Consider the following 20,410-nt stretch of genomic DNA (forward strand, 5'->3'; position numbering starts at 1 on the left):
GGCTGCTCTTGGAGAGACCAGCAAGGGTCAGAGTTGCAGTTAGCTTGACAACTAGCACACACCATTCAGACATTAACTGCTGTGCTCTTTACACCGACTCCTGCTGTATTTATTTAGATCTAACATTTCTTGCATCAGTGAAAACTGTGAGAGCACCTTAATTATTTTTCTTTTGGAAAAGCCCTTTACATCCGTGGCTTTTTCCTACAAACTTAAATTTAGACTTCTAAAATACACAGATCACAGCTCAAAGTGCATGCCTAAATTATAGAAACAATTTAAAAATGAAAAAGCCAAAAATTCTTGATGTGGTCAGACTGAAAAGCCTGGAGAAATAAATGGAGTTCAGAGGAGGAAAGATGGTGTGATGGTAAAGGCAGTGGACTCAGCTCTTGAGAAATCTGGTTCAATTTTAGGTGGTAAGGTGGCTTTTTTTTTTTTGATAGTGGGCAAACCACTTAATCTCTGTCTCAGTCTGTAAATGGTAATTTCTTAACTCCATGTTGGGGTATTATGATACCTTTTACTAAATAGGAGCGTCTCAAATACAAGTATAAGTTGGGTTATTACCTAAAATAATGAGACTTGAGGATCACATTGGACCTAGGCTCTAACTATAAGCATGCATGTGAGTTCTAGAGACCCCATAAAAGTGCAGGCTATTAGCCTGAATTACTAGTTTCTCAGAGTTGATGTAGTGTTATAAAAGAGAATGTTGCCGGTAACCTACTGTTCAAATACTTTACACTTCATTTAGAACATATTTGGCAGCATAACAGAGCACTGATATTGTGTGCATTCTCTAGATGAAAAAAATAGTCTGTATGAGTTTAAACCTTGCCATAGTTTTGAAGTGCTCACACAGAATCTTATTTAATTCATTTTCTATATTTAAAAAAAAAAAGAGAAATACTAAAGATGGAAACCCACCATTTTCAGTCTCATTTGAGGGTATGTCTACATTGGCAGTTACAGCGCTGCTCAGAGAGTGCTGAAGGGAAACCGTTGTGTGTTCACAATGTCAGCTGCCTGCGCAATAGCATGTTCACACTTCAGCGGTATTTGGAGTGGGGTACTCTGCGTAGCTATCCCACAGAGCATCTCTTCCTCTTCTGCCGCGAAGAGTTGTGGGAAGGCGGAGGGGGTCACATGGCATCCTGTCCCAATGCCCCGTGATGCGATCCCTGTGCTTCCGTCCTCATTTGGCACCATCTTTCAACGGTTTGTGTACTGTGCGGTCTGCCTCTTTTGGTCTGAAGGAATGGATCCCGCACTGTTGACCAATATGCTGCTTGCTCTCACGAACACGTAAAGAGTGTCAGTGGAGTTATTGCTTAAACTACAAAGGCAAGAGGAGTGTGACCTTGATCTTGCCACGCGTAGTAGCTATGACACAAGATTGCTTGTGGCATTCATGGAGATGCTGACCATAGTGGAACACTGCTTTTGGGCTCGGGGAAACACCCACTGAATGGTGGGATCACATTGTTATGCATGTCTGGGATGATGAGCAGTGGCTGCAGAACCTTCAGATGAGGAAAGCCACATTCATGGGACTGTGGTGTGAGCTCGCCCCAGTCCTGCGGCGCAAGGACACGAGAATGAGAGCTGCCCTGTCATTGGAGAAGCACGTGGTGATTGCACTGTGGAAGCTAGCTACTTGACAGCTACCGATCGGTCACTAACCAGTTCGGAGTGGGAAGGTTGACCGTTGGACTCGTGTTGACAGAGGTGGGCAGGGCCATTAATCTCATTCTGCTCCGAAAGGCCGTGACTCTGGGCAATGTGTGTGACGTGGATGGCCTTGCACAAATGAGCTTCCCTAACTGCAGAGGGGTGATAGATGGCACACATTCGAATTCTGGACCACCCCGTAGACACCAAGTATATTAATTGGAAGGGTATTTCTCAATGGTTCTCCAGGTGCCTGTGGATCTCCGTGGGCATTTCACGGACATTAACGCAGGCTGGTCCAGAAAGGTGCATGATGCACGCATCTTTCGGAAAACAGGCCTGTTCAAGAGGCTGCAAGCAGGGACTTTCTTCCTGGAACAGAAGATTACCAGAGGGGAAATGCCCATTGTGATCCTGGGAGACCCCATCTACCCCTTTAATGCTGTGGCTTATGAAGCCATACACTGGGCACCTTGACAGCAGCAAGGAGTGGTTCAACAGCAGGCTGAGCAAGTGTAGGAGGACTATTGAGTGTGCTTTTGGCCGTTTAAAGGCCTGCTGGTGCTGCCTATATGAGAGGCTGGACCTGGCAGATTACAATATTCCTAAGCTTACAGGTGTGTGCTGTGTGCTCCATCATATTTGTGAAGGGAAGGGTAAAAGCTTCACGTGGGGCTGGACCGCTGAGGCTCAGAGCCTGGAGGCTGAATTTGAACAGCCAGGGCATGTCTATACTACCTGCCGGATCGGTGGGCAGCGATCGATCAAGCGGGGGTCAATTTATTGCATCTAGTCTAGACGGGATAAATCGACCCCTGAGCACTCTCCTGTCAACTCTGGTACTCCACCAGGGCGAGCATGAGGACACTGCGGTGAGTAGATCTAAGTACGTTGACTTCTGCTACGTTATTCATGTAGCTGAAGTTGCGTAACTTAGATCAATCCCCCCCTACCCCAAGACCAGGGCTATTAGAGAGGTGCAGCGCGGGATAAGGACCATAGTTTCCTTGAAGCAGCAATTTGAAGCTGAAAGCCACTAATATTTGTTATGCTTGGGAGTGCAGTGCTTGTAAGGCTAGGAGGTGATTGTGATTAGTGCAGATGACGCACTATGAAGGTGTGGTTTAAAAAAAACAAAACAAAAACTGCAGCTTTGCAGGACTGTTTGCTTTCAATTAATGGAATAAAGATGGCTTTCAAACCAAAACAATTCTTTTATTAAAAACCAACTAGAGCAAGACAAACAAAAAAAAAAAACCACATCAATCCTGATGGGGATGGGGGATCTCAGGAGGAGGTGAGGTGCTGGGATGGTTTAAAAATTTGTGTATGTCCAGGTATCATATCCAACCTTCTCCTTTTGGAGTACAGTTCAGCAGGTACTGTACTTCAGCAGGGCTAAACTGCAGAGGGATGGGTGTTGAGTGCAGTGGGTACTGGGAGTCCACCGGGCTGGACTGTGACGGAGTAGGAGTGGAATTCCTAGGGTACAGACTGGAGGATCACCTGCTGCGTGCATCAGGCATGGCTACCTAGAAAGATGCGCTGAGACCACTGCACACATCACTGAGCAAACAGGAAGGGGACTTTCAAAATTCCCAAGCAATTTAAGGGGTGGGGATGATGGTTGGTTACCTGAAGGCAGAGCAGTAGAGTTCAAACTGGTGACCAGAGAGATGAGAACAGGCATTATGGGACACCTCCCAGTGGCCAGTTGCAGCGCTGTAATTGATCAGGGTGTCTACAGTGGCAGTGTGGTGCTGTACGCCTGGCACAGAAACTTGTAAGCCTCTGGGGGGGGGGGAGGATTTTTTTTTTTTTTTTAAACCCAGCACTGCAACTGCACAGGTTGTGTGTGTATACCTTGGGAGTTACAACGCAGAAAGCTGCTTTACTGCTCAGAAACTTGCCAGGGTCGACCAGGCCTTAGAACAGAACCAAATTAAATGTAACTTGCAGACACATGAAATTGAGTTTGTGCCCATTTTACTGAAAGGGTGGTGGTGTTTTCTTATGTAAAAGTGTGTGTGTGGGGGGGATGTCATCTGGACTTCCCCTACATCTGAGCAGTTGACATCTATTCTTGCTCCCTGGAAATTGCTGAGTGGTTCTCAGACCTAAACTGGAAAGATAGCATTGCTGAATTCACAAAAACAATTCTTTTCTGCCAGCTGTGTATTTTAATTACACTAGACATTGTCAAAGTAGAATTTTGGACAGTTAGTCACTGTCCCCGCTAACTCCAGTTTCACTTTTAGTGTTGGATGTTTGGGTCTTACTAGGTCTCCAGTTTGGTCTTCCAGGAAAAATGGGGTAGATGTAAATTTTTAATATAAAACATTCAAGCTTCCTTCATACATCAAAGCACCATCCCCTACCCCCCAAAAAAGCTTTTTTTTTTGTTTTGTTTTTTGCAACCCCCTGTTAAGTACATCCACCTTGCTCACCTCCTATTCCTTTTTTTCCTGAGCAGAATTTAAAAAAAAAAAAAAAAAACCTCGTGCTCACTAGAGCAAATACTTTCAGGAGTCCAGAAGTAAATATCGCTGTTGCAAATTTCTAGACAGAACATCCAAATGAAAAAATATTTGAAAATATAGGTATGAAATTAGAGTTGTATTATGTCAGTGAAGACATGGAAAGTAGAAAGCAATTTTTAAATAAGGCATCGCTTTTCAAATAAAATTTCAAAACTGGAAAGTCATCAAAACCACCTTTCTTTTGAGCAGTTTCAACAAATTGGCATGTTCTAATGTGTTTTGTTGAAAAATTCCCAATCAACTCTATTTAGGACCACTACTGCTTAAGGACCTGTGTCATAAAAACAAAGGGAAGGGTAACAACCTTTATGTATGCAGTAACATAAAATCCCTCCTGGTCAGAGGTACAGGATCACTTACCTGTAAGAGATTAATCAGTTCAATTAACCTAGTTGGCACCTGACCAGAAGGACCAATGGGAAAAGAAGATACTTTCAAATCTGTGGGGGTGAGGGGGGGGGGAAGGTTTTGTTTGTGCTCTTTGTTTGTTCCCTCTTGGGAGAGAGAGAGAGACCAAGCAGGTAAACCAGCTCCTAAAAAGATCCTGAAATGATACATCTAAAATTACAGAAATTGTAAGTAATAGCAAGGAAATGCATTAGACTATCTTTTGTTTTAGCTTGTGGATTTTCCCTATGCTAAAAGGGAGGTTTATTCCTGTTTTTGTAACTTTGAAGTTGAGCCTAGAGGGGAATCCTCTGTGTTTTAAATCTTAGAGGTGCTTCTTTTACTTTTTTCTTTATTATAAAGTTATTTTAAGACCCTAAGTGGTTTTAGTGTCCTAAAGATAAAGGGTCTGGTTTGTACTTTAATAAAAGGCGATTGGTTGGTATATTATTCTCAAGCCTCCCCAGGAAAGGGGGTGAAGGGGCTTGGGGGAATATTTTGGGGAAATAGGAACTCCAAGTGGTCCTTTTCCTGAATCTTTGTCTAAATCACTTGGTAGTGGCAGCAATACCCGTACAAGGACAAGGATTTGTGCCGTGGGGAAGTTTTTAACCTAAGCTGCTAGAAATAAGCTTAGGGGGGGTTTCATGTTGGTCCCCACAGCTGTACCCCAGAGTTCAGAGTGGGGAGGGAACCCTGACACCCCCTGATTTCTACAGTGTTCACACCTATTTCTGGTAGCATAAGCCAAAAGTTTGTTATATGAATGGAAGTCTTTTACTACACTTATAAGATTTCATGTACTTCCTAATTATGCCACTTCAGAAGCTGATTTTTTAAAGACAACATATATAGTTGAAAATACATGTTACTCCTCTTAGATTTCAATAATCACAGCAGCTCTGTGGTAGAAGACTGAAAACTTTGGATTTCTTCAATTAATGTAATAAAGCCCAAGAGCTGGGGAGGAGAGAAAAGGTTTGAACATAAGCAGGAGATCCCCCCCCCTTTGTTAAAATGTCAGAAATCTCTAAATCCTCATCTTCCCTTGATTTTTATGAAGCAGAAACCACTTCTCAGAAGATATCAGAGCCAAAAATATTTAAAAATTTCAGCTAATAACCAGCATTAAACTGATTACTGTATACACTAAGATGTGTTCTAGGTCGGGGTGGGCAAACTTTTTGGCCCAAGGGACACAGCTGGGTGGGAAAATTGCTTGCAGGGCCATGAATGTAGGGCTGGGGTGTACAGGAAGGGGCTCAGGGGCAGGAGGGGTGTATAAGAGGGCTAGGGGGTGGAGTGCAGTAGGGGGCTGGGGTGCAGGATGTATAAGGGGGCTCAGGGCAGGGAGTTGGGGGGAAGGGTGCAGGAGGGGTTCCAGCCCAGTGCTGCTTACCTGGAGTGGCTCTGGGATGGCAGCAGCATGCAGCAGGGCTAAGACAGGCTCCCTGTCTGCCCTGGACCTGTGCCACTGCTGGAAGCAGCTTGCACCACATCCCTGTGGCTCCTGGGAGGGTGGGCAGAGGGCTCCACCCACTGCCCTTGCCTGCAAGTACCTTCCCCAAAACTCCCATTGGCTGCAGTTCCCTGTTCCTGGCCAATGGGAGCTGCGGGGTGTGTGTGTAGGGGGGCAGCGCATGGAGCCCTCTGCCCCTCCCCCCCCCAGGGGCTGCAGGGATGTGGGGCCCACACCACCACAGGGATGGCAATCCCCCGGGCCAGATCCAGATCCAAAACCCTGATGGGCTGGATCTGGCCCACAGGCTGTAGTTTGCCCACCCCTGCTCTAGGTGATAGAAATTGATCTCTTAAAAAAAAAAAAAAGTGTCCAGTGACTCTGGGGAGCATGGAATATTCAGGACACAAATAGCTTTGCCTACACATGGCAGAAACTATTATATATAGGGAAAGGAAAAGAATTAAACACAGAGGACATGTTCAGTATGTTTTGGTAGACACCAGCAAACTATTTTCTAGTACAGTCCCCTACTGTGCTATGCACAGTATAGAAAAGATACCATTAGACTGTCATTTAGAGTAAAGAGACTTCTGAAAGAAGTTGTTGTTTCTTTACTATCATTGCCCAGTTTTCTACAGCAGAACAGAATAACTTTGTTTTACCAGGTCTAATTATGACCAGAAAACCAAGCCATTTGTGATCAGCAAAGTTTAAAGGGAAGCAAAGTCCCACAACATGACTCTATGAGGGTCAAAAGCACTGAATTCTGTTTTCAACTTTGATGGTCTTGCTCAGTTACAGTACTAAAAAGTATAATGGGGATAATAATCCAGCTTTGCAAAGCAGTTTGATAGCCTCAGAGGTGGTAGTATAGAAATGAAAGGTAGTAATATATGCTCAAGTACAAGGGAACGTTGGAAGTTACTTAGAAAATAGAGACTATTCTAGTCAAACTAATATTCTTTGACAATGTACACACTACATTAAAGATTCTCTTTATTGAATAATTGCAAAACAATCCCATTCTTTTCTAAATCCACTTTGTCGAGAGCTAAGTTTATTCATGACCGCAACCTACCTCAGCTGAACGAGGGAGTATTACTCATACCTACATTTTAGAAAGTTACTCAATTATGGCTTAGTAGGCATGTTCCATTCCTAAAACCTACAATGCAGATGTTACAATTACAAATTTGACTATTCTATCTGAAAGTTATTTGGCAGAGTTAAGGGCACTTTTAACTGGCTGAAGGCTGGAACATCATTGTCACAGTAATGCCATTCAGGCTACTAAGCTATTGCAGCTGCTCAATGCTTGTTTTTACAGCTTGAGTGTTATCAGCACTAGCAGATAGTGCAGCCCATACCTCAAAGACCACAGTTCAGTGACAAAGGCACTTAGCCAGCTTTATTGCCCTCAAAGGCACAGTACTAGTGCCCTGGCTCCATTACAGGTACACTAACAGGAGTGCCAAGGGCAGCTTAGTCAGCAATGGGAATTTCTGCTGTCCTCTAAGCCACACAAAGGGTTAAGGTAATGTATCCATACATTTATAGACTGAGACAAATAACTTACATACCACCTTACATGTTTCATAACAGCTGCTTGTTACCTCCCCATGTTCCTTGCTCCAGTTGTCTCAGGCAAAACATCCATAATTATCACTTTTGTCAAACCCTCATCTTGTTTTAGGTGAAGATGTACCTGTGCTAAGCTTTTGGAACATCTTCACACCCATACCCAGTACCTGATGCTTCTTGGGAGTGCCTGTGTTTTAGCAAGGTTAGCAGTACTCTTGCCAAGTTCATGTACTGGACAGTGAACTTGTAAGCACCTGCTTTAATACAAGGCCTGACTGATTCCCAGCCTTTGGTTCAGGCCTCAGGTCTTGCATCATACCACGTGGTCCATGTTCTCTATTACATTATCTTAATGGATGACCACCACCACAAGAAGCCTCTGTAATGCCAAAACATGTTTCCTGACACAATAGCTATGTACTCTGCCAAAACTCTCAGGGATCAGAGGTTCAAATCCCAGCAGAATGAACTGAGTTCTTAATTTATGTACCATGGAAAGAATGAAGTATCATAAAGGTCATTGTGTGTGGGCCTTTGAGGTAAGCAAAACTTTAGGATCCATATATCAATGAGACTATGAAAGCACCCATGGGACTACCTGTACGCATAGGGACTTGTTTCTGTATCTCTAGTCAAAGCCTTCTCTTCCCCTCCAAAGCAATAGTGTGCTCTCTTTGCAAAAGTTGGTTGCATGTTAGTAGTGCTGCATGCATGTAGTTGTAAAGCATCAAGTCAAGCAAGTTGTTTAGCACAGCCATTTTAATTTTAGTATCAGCCATGGCATGTAACTTAAAAAAAAAATCTAGATATTTAGCATGAATATACCCACTGGAGAAACCTCTGCATAAAGCAAATTGGAATTTAACAGTTTATTTGTAATTTTAAAAGCATATGCTATTACATTAGTTGGGAAATTGCATGTTAGAATCAGTACTGTAATAAAGCTGACCTAATTAAAAACAAGAGTTTCATGAAGGAAAAAAAAGTCATGCTTAGATTTCATTATTATTTCACTTAATTGTTTATTCCCACCTTCAATTATTTTATGAGACTTTCCTTAGCAACCAACTTTTTCCTCACTATAAAACTAAGGGGAGAAAGACCCCTCCCCCATTTTCTAAAAATGAAGTCGGTTATGAGCTTATCAGAGGCTCTTTAAAGCAGAACTAGTGAAATGGAAAGAACTCATTGTACTTGAACAGAGGACAAAAGGCTTACAAGTCAGTTTTGAACTCATGATTACTACTCTGAGTTAATCTCATCTGCTGCTATATAAAGAGCATTATTGTTAATATGAGGACATCGCTTCAGGAAATATTGAAATAAACTAACATCCTATCTTGTGATATGACTGGCTTTTTCCATACACTTTTACAGTCTCTGAATTGGGAGGCTGGATGTCTGAGTCCATTCCAGAACTGTTTTCCAGTTAGGATTGCAATCTACAGCTACGTTATTGCTTAGGGAGCAAATTTTCATAACTGCAAGCAGAGCAGCATAAACATTTTCTGTTTTGGATTGGCAGTCCATTCAGTGGAGTTAGTAAATCCAAGCTTCATCAGTAATATTCTGTAGTAATGCTGCTAGGGAAAACTGATAAATTCCAGTGCACATTGCACTAAACCTTCATTTTGATATTATGTAGTCTGTAGTTAAAGCATTATACAAGGACTAAAGCAGAACATAATTGTGATCAAGTCAAACAACTATCCCGTATGCTATCATTTATTAAAAAACAGAAAACGAGACCAATTGTAGAGACTATCTTATACAACAAAGGGTTTAAGATTTCCAACTGATCCACATGAAGATCCTAGCATGAAGACAGTTTGCACATGGCACTATTTTTTACGTAGCCAATATAAGGTATGCATTACTTTCCTTTTAAGGTGCATTCTCTAAGTTTTTTGTCAGCTTGCTTCAAGGAGATCCACGTATTCAACATGCTTGAGCGCAGCTTGGCCCACACCAAGTGGTTACTTAATCCAAAAATCTGAGCAGCAAACTGGGCAGCTCCTTCAGGTGAGAGTATAGTAGGACAGCCAAGACCTGTTGCAGAAGAAAAAAATCCAATCTGTTATCCAAATAGGATTTACAATTATCATAAAAATTACTAACAAGTAATTTTTCAGGCCGTGAGGGTTACTGCAGGATTTTTTATTTTAATTACTTTGTCCAGTCTAATTTAAAAAAGGTAAAGCATAAGCAACCTCAATAACCCTAAAGATTCTCACCTTATTCCTTCATTCCCAAACAAGACAAGATTGCTAGTTTTCAACTGATAGTCTCAACATGCCCCAAACTTTTCTGCATATTTGAAGAAAGTGCCTTTGAGGCACTTGCCTTTGAGGATTTAAAAAAAAAAAAAAAAAATCCATCCCATACGTATGGTCAGTGGTTCTCAGACTTTTGTACTGGTGACCCTTTTCACATAGCAAGCCTCTGAGTGCAATGCCCCCCCTTTAAAAACACCTTTTTATATATTTAACTCCATTATAAATGCTGGAGCCAAAGCGGGGTTTGGGGTGGAGGCTGACAGCTTGCGACCCCCCAGTCTGAATGAGAGAGGCTAAGGGGTTCTCAATGTTGCTATAACTACTGGCAACAATGATTAAGTCAGCAGATACCTTGAAATCTGAATAGACTACTGAATGTATAAAGAGAACTTTTCAGTGTCTATGAAAATGCAGTTTTTAATTTCAAGCTACATGCACCCCTAGAACTGACGTATTTTCACAGCACAGTAATTCGTTCTACATTAAAGCATCACAGCAAGGATCTTTTAGTTTTATATGATCAGTTGCTAGGTTAACAAACATACTAAAACAGCAGTACTAACAAATTTATTTGAGCATAAGCTTTCGTAGCCCACGAAAGCTTATGCTCTAATAAATGTGTTAGTCTCTAAGGTGCCACAAGTACTCCTGTTCTTTTTGCGGCTACAGACTAACACGGCTGCTACTCTGAATACTAAAACAGTTTCATGAAGGTAAAATGTGAAAATAATTCTCAAGCTGTTTTTTTTTTTTTAAAAGATGTCATTAATTCTGATACCTATTTTAAACTTCAGTTGTCTGAGTAAGAATATAATGAAAGTTAAGTTTACTCCTCTTTGATTTTCTAAGGCTCCACACCTCCATCTATGCCAGGAAATTGAAATTTTAAACAACAACAGTCAACAAGATTTACCCCACCAAACCATCTTCAGCACTGGCTGAACCGACAATATAAAATGGGACAAAGGCATTTTCAGCACTGTTGAATCTGGCAGATGTGTCCAGTATTAAAAAAAAAAAAAAAAAAGGGGAGGGGGGGCTAATTACTACAAGAATGTAACTACATGTACCATAGGTCAACATGATGCTTCTTACCACTGGGCAGTCTAAGAGAAGACCAGACATCCTGGGGACCCCAATCGGCGGAGAGAGGAGGACAGTTGACAACTGGATATGACGTGTTACCAGACAGCACTGGTCCCAAGCCATTGCTTCTGCCAGCTACCGCCACAAACACAGTAGGGATTCCATCACCTAATACACACACACAAGAGCGTTAACAAGTAAATTTAAAAAACCAGTGGGGGAAGGGGGGGGGAGAGAGATATCTATGCATTTTTCTTTTTCCCCCACCTGCTTTCATGGAAATGCTGTCTAAATACCCTCTCCCCCCCCCCCCCCCCAAACACCTTTTTTTGAAATTCTTTTTATAAAAGTCAGTTTAGTTTTACTGCTGCTCAGATTTCTCTTTTGTGGAATACAATATTGTAATTCCCTATAGTAATATTCAGTAACTGTCAGTCACTGCTCGTTACACCATCTACAGAAGTAGCACACTAGGGGCAACTCATGCAGGGGAAGACAACCTTTAAGATTCATGATAATGGTGGGTACTGGCCATTTCTTAATGGAAACTGCTGAATCACTGGATTCTTTATTAATTAAAAACTTTGGCCTGTTGCAACAAAATTAGTGAATATCAGTTCTGCAAAGTTCAAGATAAGATCCTCTAAGTAACATCTGGAAAAATCTGTGCTTGCCCACACTGTGCCCCAACTCCCAGATACAATGGTGCATGGAAGTACCTGCAGACCTATGCTTGCATGGGCATTTAAGAGCAACAAGTGATATTACTCATGTTCAGTCGAGGCACATGGTTTTTTGATAGACTGTACTAGCGTCCACCCCATTATTCATTGTTTTCTATTCTGTGGGCATCACAAGATATGGTTTTCCACCCAGCTGCAGTGCAACAAGGGCAGCCAGTGGTGTGGTCCAAAAAAAGATGATATTAGATGAAGGGGAGACTTCAGTTTTAGCAGCTGGCATTTTTAAAACAGAATAAGGAATAATAAACAGAATAACGTGTGTGTATGTAGCAGGACATTGCAGTAATCCAAGATGTTGAGATGATCTGGGCCTGAGAAAGCATTTTAGCTGTTGGGATAGAGAGGATGGCCAGATTTTGGGGGAGAAAGAAGCGGTTAGACTTAGACAGGCCTGGATGTGGGAGAAAGCACTGTTGACTATGATACAGATGATACAGAGTACCACCTATAAAGTTTGCAGACAATACCAAACAGGAAGGGGTTGCAAGCGTTTTGGAGGACAGGATTAGCGTTCAAAATGACCTCAATAGATTGGAGAAATGGTCTGAAATAAACAGGATGAAGTTCAATAAGGACAAATGCAAAGTACTACACTTAGAAAGGAATAATCACAAATACAAAATGGGAAATGACTGCCTAGGAAGGAGTCCTGCAGAAAAGGATCTAAGTGTTACAATGGACCACAAACTAAATGAGTCAAGTATGTAATATTGCTGCAAAAAACACCCCTCCTCCCATTCTGTGATGTATTAGCAGAAGTGTTGTAAGCAAGACAAAAAAATATTAATTCTTCCACTCTACTCAGCACCGATATGACCTCAATTGGAACACCATGTCCAGTTCTGGGCACCAAAAGTTGGAGAAAGTCTAGGGAAGAGCAACAAAAATGATTAAAGGTCTAGAAAACACAACCTATAAGGAAAGACTGGAGAAAAAAAAAAAAAAAAAAAAAACCTGGGTTTAGTCCGTAGGAGAGAAAACTAAGGGGAGACATGATAAGTCTTCACGTACATAAAAGGTGGTTATAAAGAAGAGGGCGATAAACTTTGTGCACAGTTTGTGGCAAAGTTCTCAGGAATCTGCAGAACTCTGGTTACTGGTTCTAAACTTAATAAGGACTATTCAGGGTTTACCTTCATACTCTGCCTTGATCCTCAGAGTTTCATCTGGTCCTTTGTGAGCAGATGTCACTCGTAGCTCACAAGGAATTCCAAAGTTTGCACATGCCTTTTTAATTTTTTCACAGTGACCAAGATCAGAAGACGATCCCATCAACACCACAACTCTACCATGGCTCTTTGTTTTCAGCAGCAACTGGAGCGGAAAGAAAGAAAAATGAACCACAGTATTTTAAGAGAGTACACAAGATTGTCAATTTCTACACAGACTACAGTTAATATAAACAGGGGGTACCTCCACTCTTTCTGCAACCCATTCAAAGTTTCTTTTAACCATCTGCAACGCTTCAGGGGTCACTTCTTTTAGATCACGGTAAGACTGAAATACACAGATAGCAAGTTACTCCTCATGTTCTATTTGGAAGTGTGATGGTCAGTCATTTTTCTACTTAAATATTCAACCAGGTGCAACCATCCAACTACCAGGGGCTAGAGAAATTTATGCCATCTTTCAAACACCTGTTTCATGAAATTATATATAATATAATTTCATATATTCTACAATAGCTTCTTCCCCGTGAACTGAGGCCAACATGACATCACAGGAATCCCCACATCTCAAATTTTGAGCCATTAGCTCCAGCAAGCAGTATTGTCCACCACATTATAGTAGAGTCAGAACATCCCCTACTTCAATCAATTCCTTTCTGAGAGAAAACTCAACTTCTGTGCTTGGTTGCCTCAGCCATGATGTGTTAGCCAGTCCTCTCATGCCCAACTGAAGTCAGTTGTTGGCTTCCTTGCAAATAGACACCATGCTGCTTTGGCATGTTAATTTTAATTTAGAAGCAGAGCTTCAATCACAGGACAGCAACTGCAGTAAAGTACAGCCAACACCTAACAACCCCCTTGCCCCCAAAGTTATAGTAATGGTCGATTACCACCACACCAAGAATTTGCTCGGAAGCATTCTGTAGTATAACAGCTGAAATGAGTGAAGAGGAAACACCATAATTTTTCATTTCATTCAGTTTTTAAAGGAAGTGGACCTAATGTGGCTTTCCAGTTTAAATTTGTTAGTAATGGCACTGGAACACTGCTGTATCTTGGATTATCATAGACATAGGTTATGGCAGCTTGTGCCTATTGGGGAGTGTCTACATTATTAGTAGACAATGCAGCTAAAATGGTGCCCCCCAATGGACTCAGCTTAGCATAAACCACAAACGTTTGTTCCAGGAAACAAACATCTGTGGACTGTCTAGACTAGTGGCTCTCAACCTTTCCAGACTGCTGTACCCCTTTCAGAAGTCTGATTTGTCTTGCATACCCCCAAGTTTCACCCCACTTAAAACACCCTACTTGCTTACAAAATCAGACAAAAATACAAGTGTCACAGCACCCTATTACTGAAAAAATGCTTACTTTCTCATTTTTACCATATAATTATAAAATAAATCAATTGGAATATAAATATTGTACTTACATTTCAGTGTATAATATATGGATCAGTATAAACAGTCATTGTCTGTATGAAATTTTAGTTTGTACTGAATTCATTAGTGCTCCTTATGTAGCCTGTTGTAAAACAAGGCAAATACTGTATCTATGAGGTGATGTACCCCATGGAAGACCTCTGTGTACCCCCAGGAGTACGTATATTCCTGGCTGAGAACCACTGGTCTAGACCAGCAATTATATCAAATGTTAGTTATCAGTTAAACTGGAGTTAAAACAGGACAAACTTTGGCCTAGACAAATCAAGAGGCTCTGAAAGGAGAAACGTGGGACGCGCTGGTGAACCAATTTTTATCTTCATGGCATGTTTCTGACTTTTAGTACTTTATAAGTGTGTTTATGTTACTCGGTTATTTGAATAGTTCACACTCTGAGGAGTACATTGCCAGAAGTTCTGGAGATCCTTGCAGACTTAACACTACACAGGGGACTATGATAACACCAGAAAATATTGCGGAAATTCCTATTAACGATACAGGCATCTTTAAGGACTTGATTCTGTTGCCATTAAAGTCAATGGAAGTTTTGCCATTGACGTGAACAGGATCAGACCCTAAATGCTTTGTGGTCTACCTTGCATAAGCATAGACAGCTAAGGAAAGCAACTCACAGCAGTTGCTTGAACGCTGTCTACAGCGCTCCCCCCCCCCCCCGCCAAAATGAGATGTAGTTTTGTTTGTTATCTCTAATTCAGACCCAAAATGGTAATAGTATTACCTGTTTGTCCTTCTGCTGGCTTCGGTCTCCTGATGGCCACAGTCTCCAAGAATCATTATCAATAACATCAGCAAGGACAATCTCTTTTGTAGTTATATTAACACCAAACTCAATCTAGCAAAAGTAAACAAAAGTAAACTTTACAGCTATTTTCAAGAGCTGTAAAGAAGCATCAAAAAACGTATACCACTACTTTCAGAACCATGATCTACAAGATCGACTTTTTCTTATACCTTCATATCTACAAGAGTGCAGTTCTGGGGAAACCAAGATTTTTCCAGTATCTCAAAAATAGCCTGTGTAGAGTGGGCCATAATATCCACCTCGGTTTGTCCAATAGTAAGTCCAGCAAAGCAGAACTTGGCTTCAATTAGTTGCTCCTCAGACCATTGTGGATCATTAGCAGCATCATCCTGAGAATGAAATAAAATAAACTTGCATAGAATAAGATCAATTAATGACAATTACATCAGACTTGAGTTAGATTAAAAGAAAGCCTAGCAAACAGTGAAGAGAACAATTTGAAATCCAGTAACAGACAGGTTTTGTGGCTTTAAACTGATATTTGATAACAAGTCCTAGCAAGAATTTTAATCACAACAGTACTGAGAAATCCAAGCTGCAAGACTTTTAAGATAACTTGAAAAAAGCATTGCTTACTTGAACATTAAGTCTTGAAGGTGCATCACAGAAGTGAGTTTAAGACAAAGCTTTAACTATTTTTAGGTCAATAGTCCACAAAACTTCTAATTCAGTGAATGTTTCTAGAAACCCTGATAAATCCTAAAGGATTAGCTAGTTACACCACTCATACTTTAGCAGACAGCAATGGAGGGGTGTGTGTGTGTGTGTGTGTGTGTGTCTATATTTCTTTTATCTCCACTGTATGTGGTATAAAAATAATAAACTGTAACACTGTACACCTTTCAACTCTAACCACCACTTAGCCTACAAATCTATTTCTACTGGACTACAGACAGTTCAGTTTTAACAAATTCCAAGAGGAGTTTCACTGCTAGTATTTAAGCAAGTAATGCAAGTTTGACTCTAAATGTTATTCTTAACCTGTTTATTTGGAAGCAGTCAGCACATTACAGTAAGACTACTTGATCTATATTTTCAGTCACTTTTCAAGAGTTCTTTTAATCTTGAATTGGACAGAAGTTGCTGTATGAAAGCAACTGTTGTAAAATCTTGAAGTATAGATTTTGCTATAGCATGCAGTGAATACAATCTTTCTATATACAAGATGTATGGTTGTCATCTGATTTCAAAAGGGAACGCCCTTGTATATTGCTGATGCACCAGGATGCTTACTGGCCAGGTCCTTTCATGCTCCCCTCCAACTGGGGAAAAAAAGAGACAGACACTCTCAAAGTTTCACAAGGATACCACTTCCCAGAGTTTTAGTCACATTTTCCCCACAAAGGAAAGAAGTTAAGCCTCCTGAAGTGGCCAGCATGCAAGAAAATAGATCATAGTCCCTTGGGGAAAGTCTTCCCTGCCCATTCGCCATCCAGCCCCAAGGCAGCTACTCTGTTTGGAACCTCTCTGCTACTGAGTACCCCTGAATATCACTGAAGAGTCAGACTAGTTATTAAAGACTGGTCACTATCCCCTCTATGCCATTTCTCTCTCATCCCCATACCCTTACCAGCTTGCAGAACTCTGCGAGGAAGCATACTGTGAAGCCAACGCTCCCTAACCAAACTCAGCTTGCTTTCGTCCCTTTCAGCAGCATAAGAGAAGAGGTCCCAATGTTTCCATGCTATTAAGATTGTTCAAAAATTCTGAATACAGAGACCAGAATCTGCTGAATGCCTGGGGTTACCAGTAAATTTACTCAAACCAGACACTACATATACCAAAAGAACTTTGTCAGCAAAGGACTTCTAGGACTAGGATAAAGCCAACGTCAGAAAGATAAAAAGGGTTGATGCTCTGAAATGTGTAGCACTCCTCAACTAATCTTTTCCCACCCCTTCTGCTTCCAGTCCAACCAGAAGTTTTTCATTCTAGGTTTACCCTCCCACTCCCTACCCCCAGAGTGGGACCTCCTCTCTAAGCAGGCCAATCCCTGGAGAGATATATCCTTATCTTGTCACGATGATAGTGGGGCTGTGACTCCACACCCTTCTATAAGATGTTGAGGTTTCCTTTATTTGATGACTCACATGATGTGTAGTTAACTGCCATGATCTTATTATATTAAGAACTGAGGCTAAACTCCCTGTATATATAAAGTCACCATTCCCCAACAGGATTAGCATGGACTGCTGGTACAGCAGATTAAACCCTCCTGAGTTTCCTGCATCACCTCACTTTCACTTTGCTCCCAAACCCTGCCAACACAAGAATGAAAATCATGCATGAACTCTCTTTGTCACTTTATCACGTTACATTTGTGTAGTAGTTTAGGTATGCCGAGGCAGCGTAAGTGATCTAAGGAAGGACAAGAGAAAAAGTCCATAACATGGACCATATTTTAATAGATTGTCTTGTTGACCACATCCTCTCTCACTCACTATTATGCATGCTGTCTCCCCATTTGTGATCAAAAGACCTCCTCCCCTCCTCATTTACCTCACACCCGTTTCAATTACAGCAATAGTTTACATTGAGTGTGTTAACAGAGTGTTTAATGCATTTTTAGCTGCTTTGCAATGAGATTTAAATACTGGCAATGAGCCTGTACTATGTGACCAGTCGACTTTCTGAACTAGTTGGAGAATCTCTGATCTAAGAGAATATTCAAGAAAGACATTTTAGCAATGTTTGAAAAATACAGAATCAATACTAGTTTCTTAAAATCCATCAATAAGTAGTTCCATTTCAGTTTAAAGGGACATTTATCAACCTAAAAAATACACTTGTCTGAAAATGTTGTATTTATAGCTGCTATAAATATAATAGATAACGCAAACAAAGGGGAAAAGAAATATGTACAGTCAGTTTCATTATTTTTTCAGTAGGATCAATTAGCCAGTTTCATATTTGTATGGATCTTGCACGCAGCAATAAGGAGAGCGCACACACAAACAGAAGTGCAAAAACCACAAAAATTGACAGGCACTACACCTGCTCCTATGTTCAGTTTATTTTGTAAAAATGATACTATTTAACACATCACTTTCTTTTGTTTAATAGATAGTTACAGTTTTACTTACCTTGTAAAACATTTCAATTTTGGGTGGGTAAAACTTATATCCTTCCTTGACACCAGGGTTTCTTTTCAGGAAAGAACCAGTAGCAATTCTTCTGCACACCCATTCAATTGGAATCATTTCACACTGAGCTGCTATGAACGCTGTGTCGCCATGTTTTCTGACAAAAGCAGTTTTGATTCCTAAATGTAAAAAGAAAACTCAGTTTTGCTACTCTGTGTACTTCTATGAGTGAACTGAGAACGGTGACCAGACTGGTGTATAGTTGATCAATCAGAAAATCATTTCATCAGGAGATTCTGTTTTCTCAGAGATCTTAATGTATCGTTCTGTAGCTACAATACACCGGAGATGATTACTTCCCAAGTGAGAGAGACCTTAAATCGGGTGGGAAAACTTTTTGGCCTGAGGGCCACATCTGGGTGGGAAAATTGCATGCAGGGCTGGGGTAGGGGGTTGGGGTGTGGGAGGGGATGCGGTGTGCAGGAAGGGGCTCAGGGCAAAGGGTTAGGGTGCAGGAGGGGGCTCAGGGCAGAGGGTTGGGGTGCAGGAAGGGGCTCAAGGCACAGGTGTGTGGGCTCTGGCCCGGCACCGCTTACCTTCAGAGGCTCCAGGGTGGCAGCAGCTTGCAGCGGGGCTATGGCTAAGGCAAGCTCCCTGCCTGCCCTGGCCCCACGCTGCTCCCGGAAGCGGCCAGTACCACGTCCCACAAACACAAAATGGTCTCAGTCCAGAAAGCACTCACTTCCCCAATTCCATTCAACAAAATACACTGTACATTATAGAGAGCCTTAGAAACCAGTTTGTAGTGTGCTTTCAGAACTGGTTTAAAATCACTTTGCAATAGAACATTTTTTCCTGATCATGCTATGGGTCAGTGGTGTTCAATATTTTTTAATTTGCAGATCCCTAAAAAATTTCAAATGGAGGTGCAGACCCTTTTGGAAATTTTAGATAAATTCTGCAAACCCCCGGGGTTCCATGGACCACAAATTCAAAACCACTGCTATAGATAACCAAAGTCAGTGCTCCTAATGGATGCCTGCCCATTTTCATCTTTCTGCTAGTTTATGTCCTTATGTCAAAGTGTGCAGTTGTCATGGAGGGAAACAAACATATAGCTACTCTGAAACCAAACATGTAGCTTAAGTAATTTTAAAAGTCAACCATCATAATAGTTTTCATAGTATGTGGCAAGCTATGAATTCATCTCTGCAGATACTCCCAGTGTAAAGTATGTTGACTATTACATTATCTTAGGTGTATGTTAGGCGGTAACTGGAGACTTTCTGAGCCAGTAATAGAAGGCAGCAGAAAAGATAAAAGCATTGTTTTCCTCCCCTACACCTTTGGTTTGAAGGAGGGGAAAGATGGAAAAAGGAAACTTGCTACTCCTCATTTGCATTACTGTACTGGACTTTCCAGATAATGAAAAAAGCTACATGCAAATTAAATCTTTTATTAGTTTCTTCCAAGAAGAGTCACAAATATACACCAATACAGTAGCTTATGAAGTGGCACATCTGTGGTATTCCCTTCTATATGAATTCAGAAGGAACAACTGGTCCAAGTCCTGGATACTTAAAAAGGCAGCTGATGTGCAAATCACCATTTTGAGTATGTGGCGCCCTCCCCTCCTACTTCAGTTCCAAAATCTCCACCCTTTTTCGCCAGGCCAAGCCAACTGTTAAGTCCCTGATTTGGCATCTGCCAATGGCCAAAAGCAAAGTAGCCAGTATCTGGTAAATCCAGAGTGGATATGTTCCATTCCAATTCTGAACAGTTTCAAACTTTTTTGTTGCTCTGAGGTGTAGGTAGTCCTATCTGACAGTAAGCTTTCACTCTCAAAGCAAAGTTAAAGTCCAGTCAACAATTTGTTAGTGTGCTTTTACTCTACTTCACAAAAGGCAACCTATACTTTAAATGAAGCAATTTTAGGATTACAGGACTGATTTCTAGAACAGCTAGATTAATATAACCGTGTCAATCTTTCTTGCACTTAAAGGTGGGTAACAGAGGGTCCTGTGGCACCTTTGAGACTAACAGAAGTACTGGGAGCATAAGCTTTCGTGGGTCAGAACCTCACTTCTTCAGATGCAAGTAGTTTACTTTACTTGCATCTGAAGAAGTGAGGTTCTGACCCA

General features: G+C 41.3%; 1 protein-coding gene across 1 annotated transcript; it reads right to left on the bottom strand.

Moving 5' to 3' along the window:
* Window positions 1-9,412: 9,412 nt before the first annotated feature.
* On the bottom strand, window positions 9,413-18,448 carry PAICS (phosphoribosylaminoimidazole carboxylase and phosphoribosylaminoimidazolesuccinocarboxamide synthase; the record flags this gene model as incomplete). Its single annotated transcript, XM_034771715.1, is given in 7 exon segments — window positions 9,413-9,693; window positions 11,016-11,174; window positions 12,883-13,063; window positions 13,163-13,246; window positions 15,103-15,216; window positions 15,336-15,515; window positions 18,270-18,448. Coding segments are annotated over 7 exon segments (1,073 nt in total), but the record flags the coding sequence as incomplete, so codon positions are not given.
* Between the last annotated feature and the right edge of the window lie 1,962 nt (window positions 18,449-20,410).

The sequence above is a fragment of the Trachemys scripta genome, chromosome 5 (assembly GCF_013100865.1).
Source record: "Trachemys scripta elegans isolate TJP31775 chromosome 5, CAS_Tse_1.0, whole genome shotgun sequence".
Classification (NCBI taxonomy): domain Eukaryota; kingdom Metazoa; phylum Chordata; order Testudines; family Emydidae; genus Trachemys; species Trachemys scripta.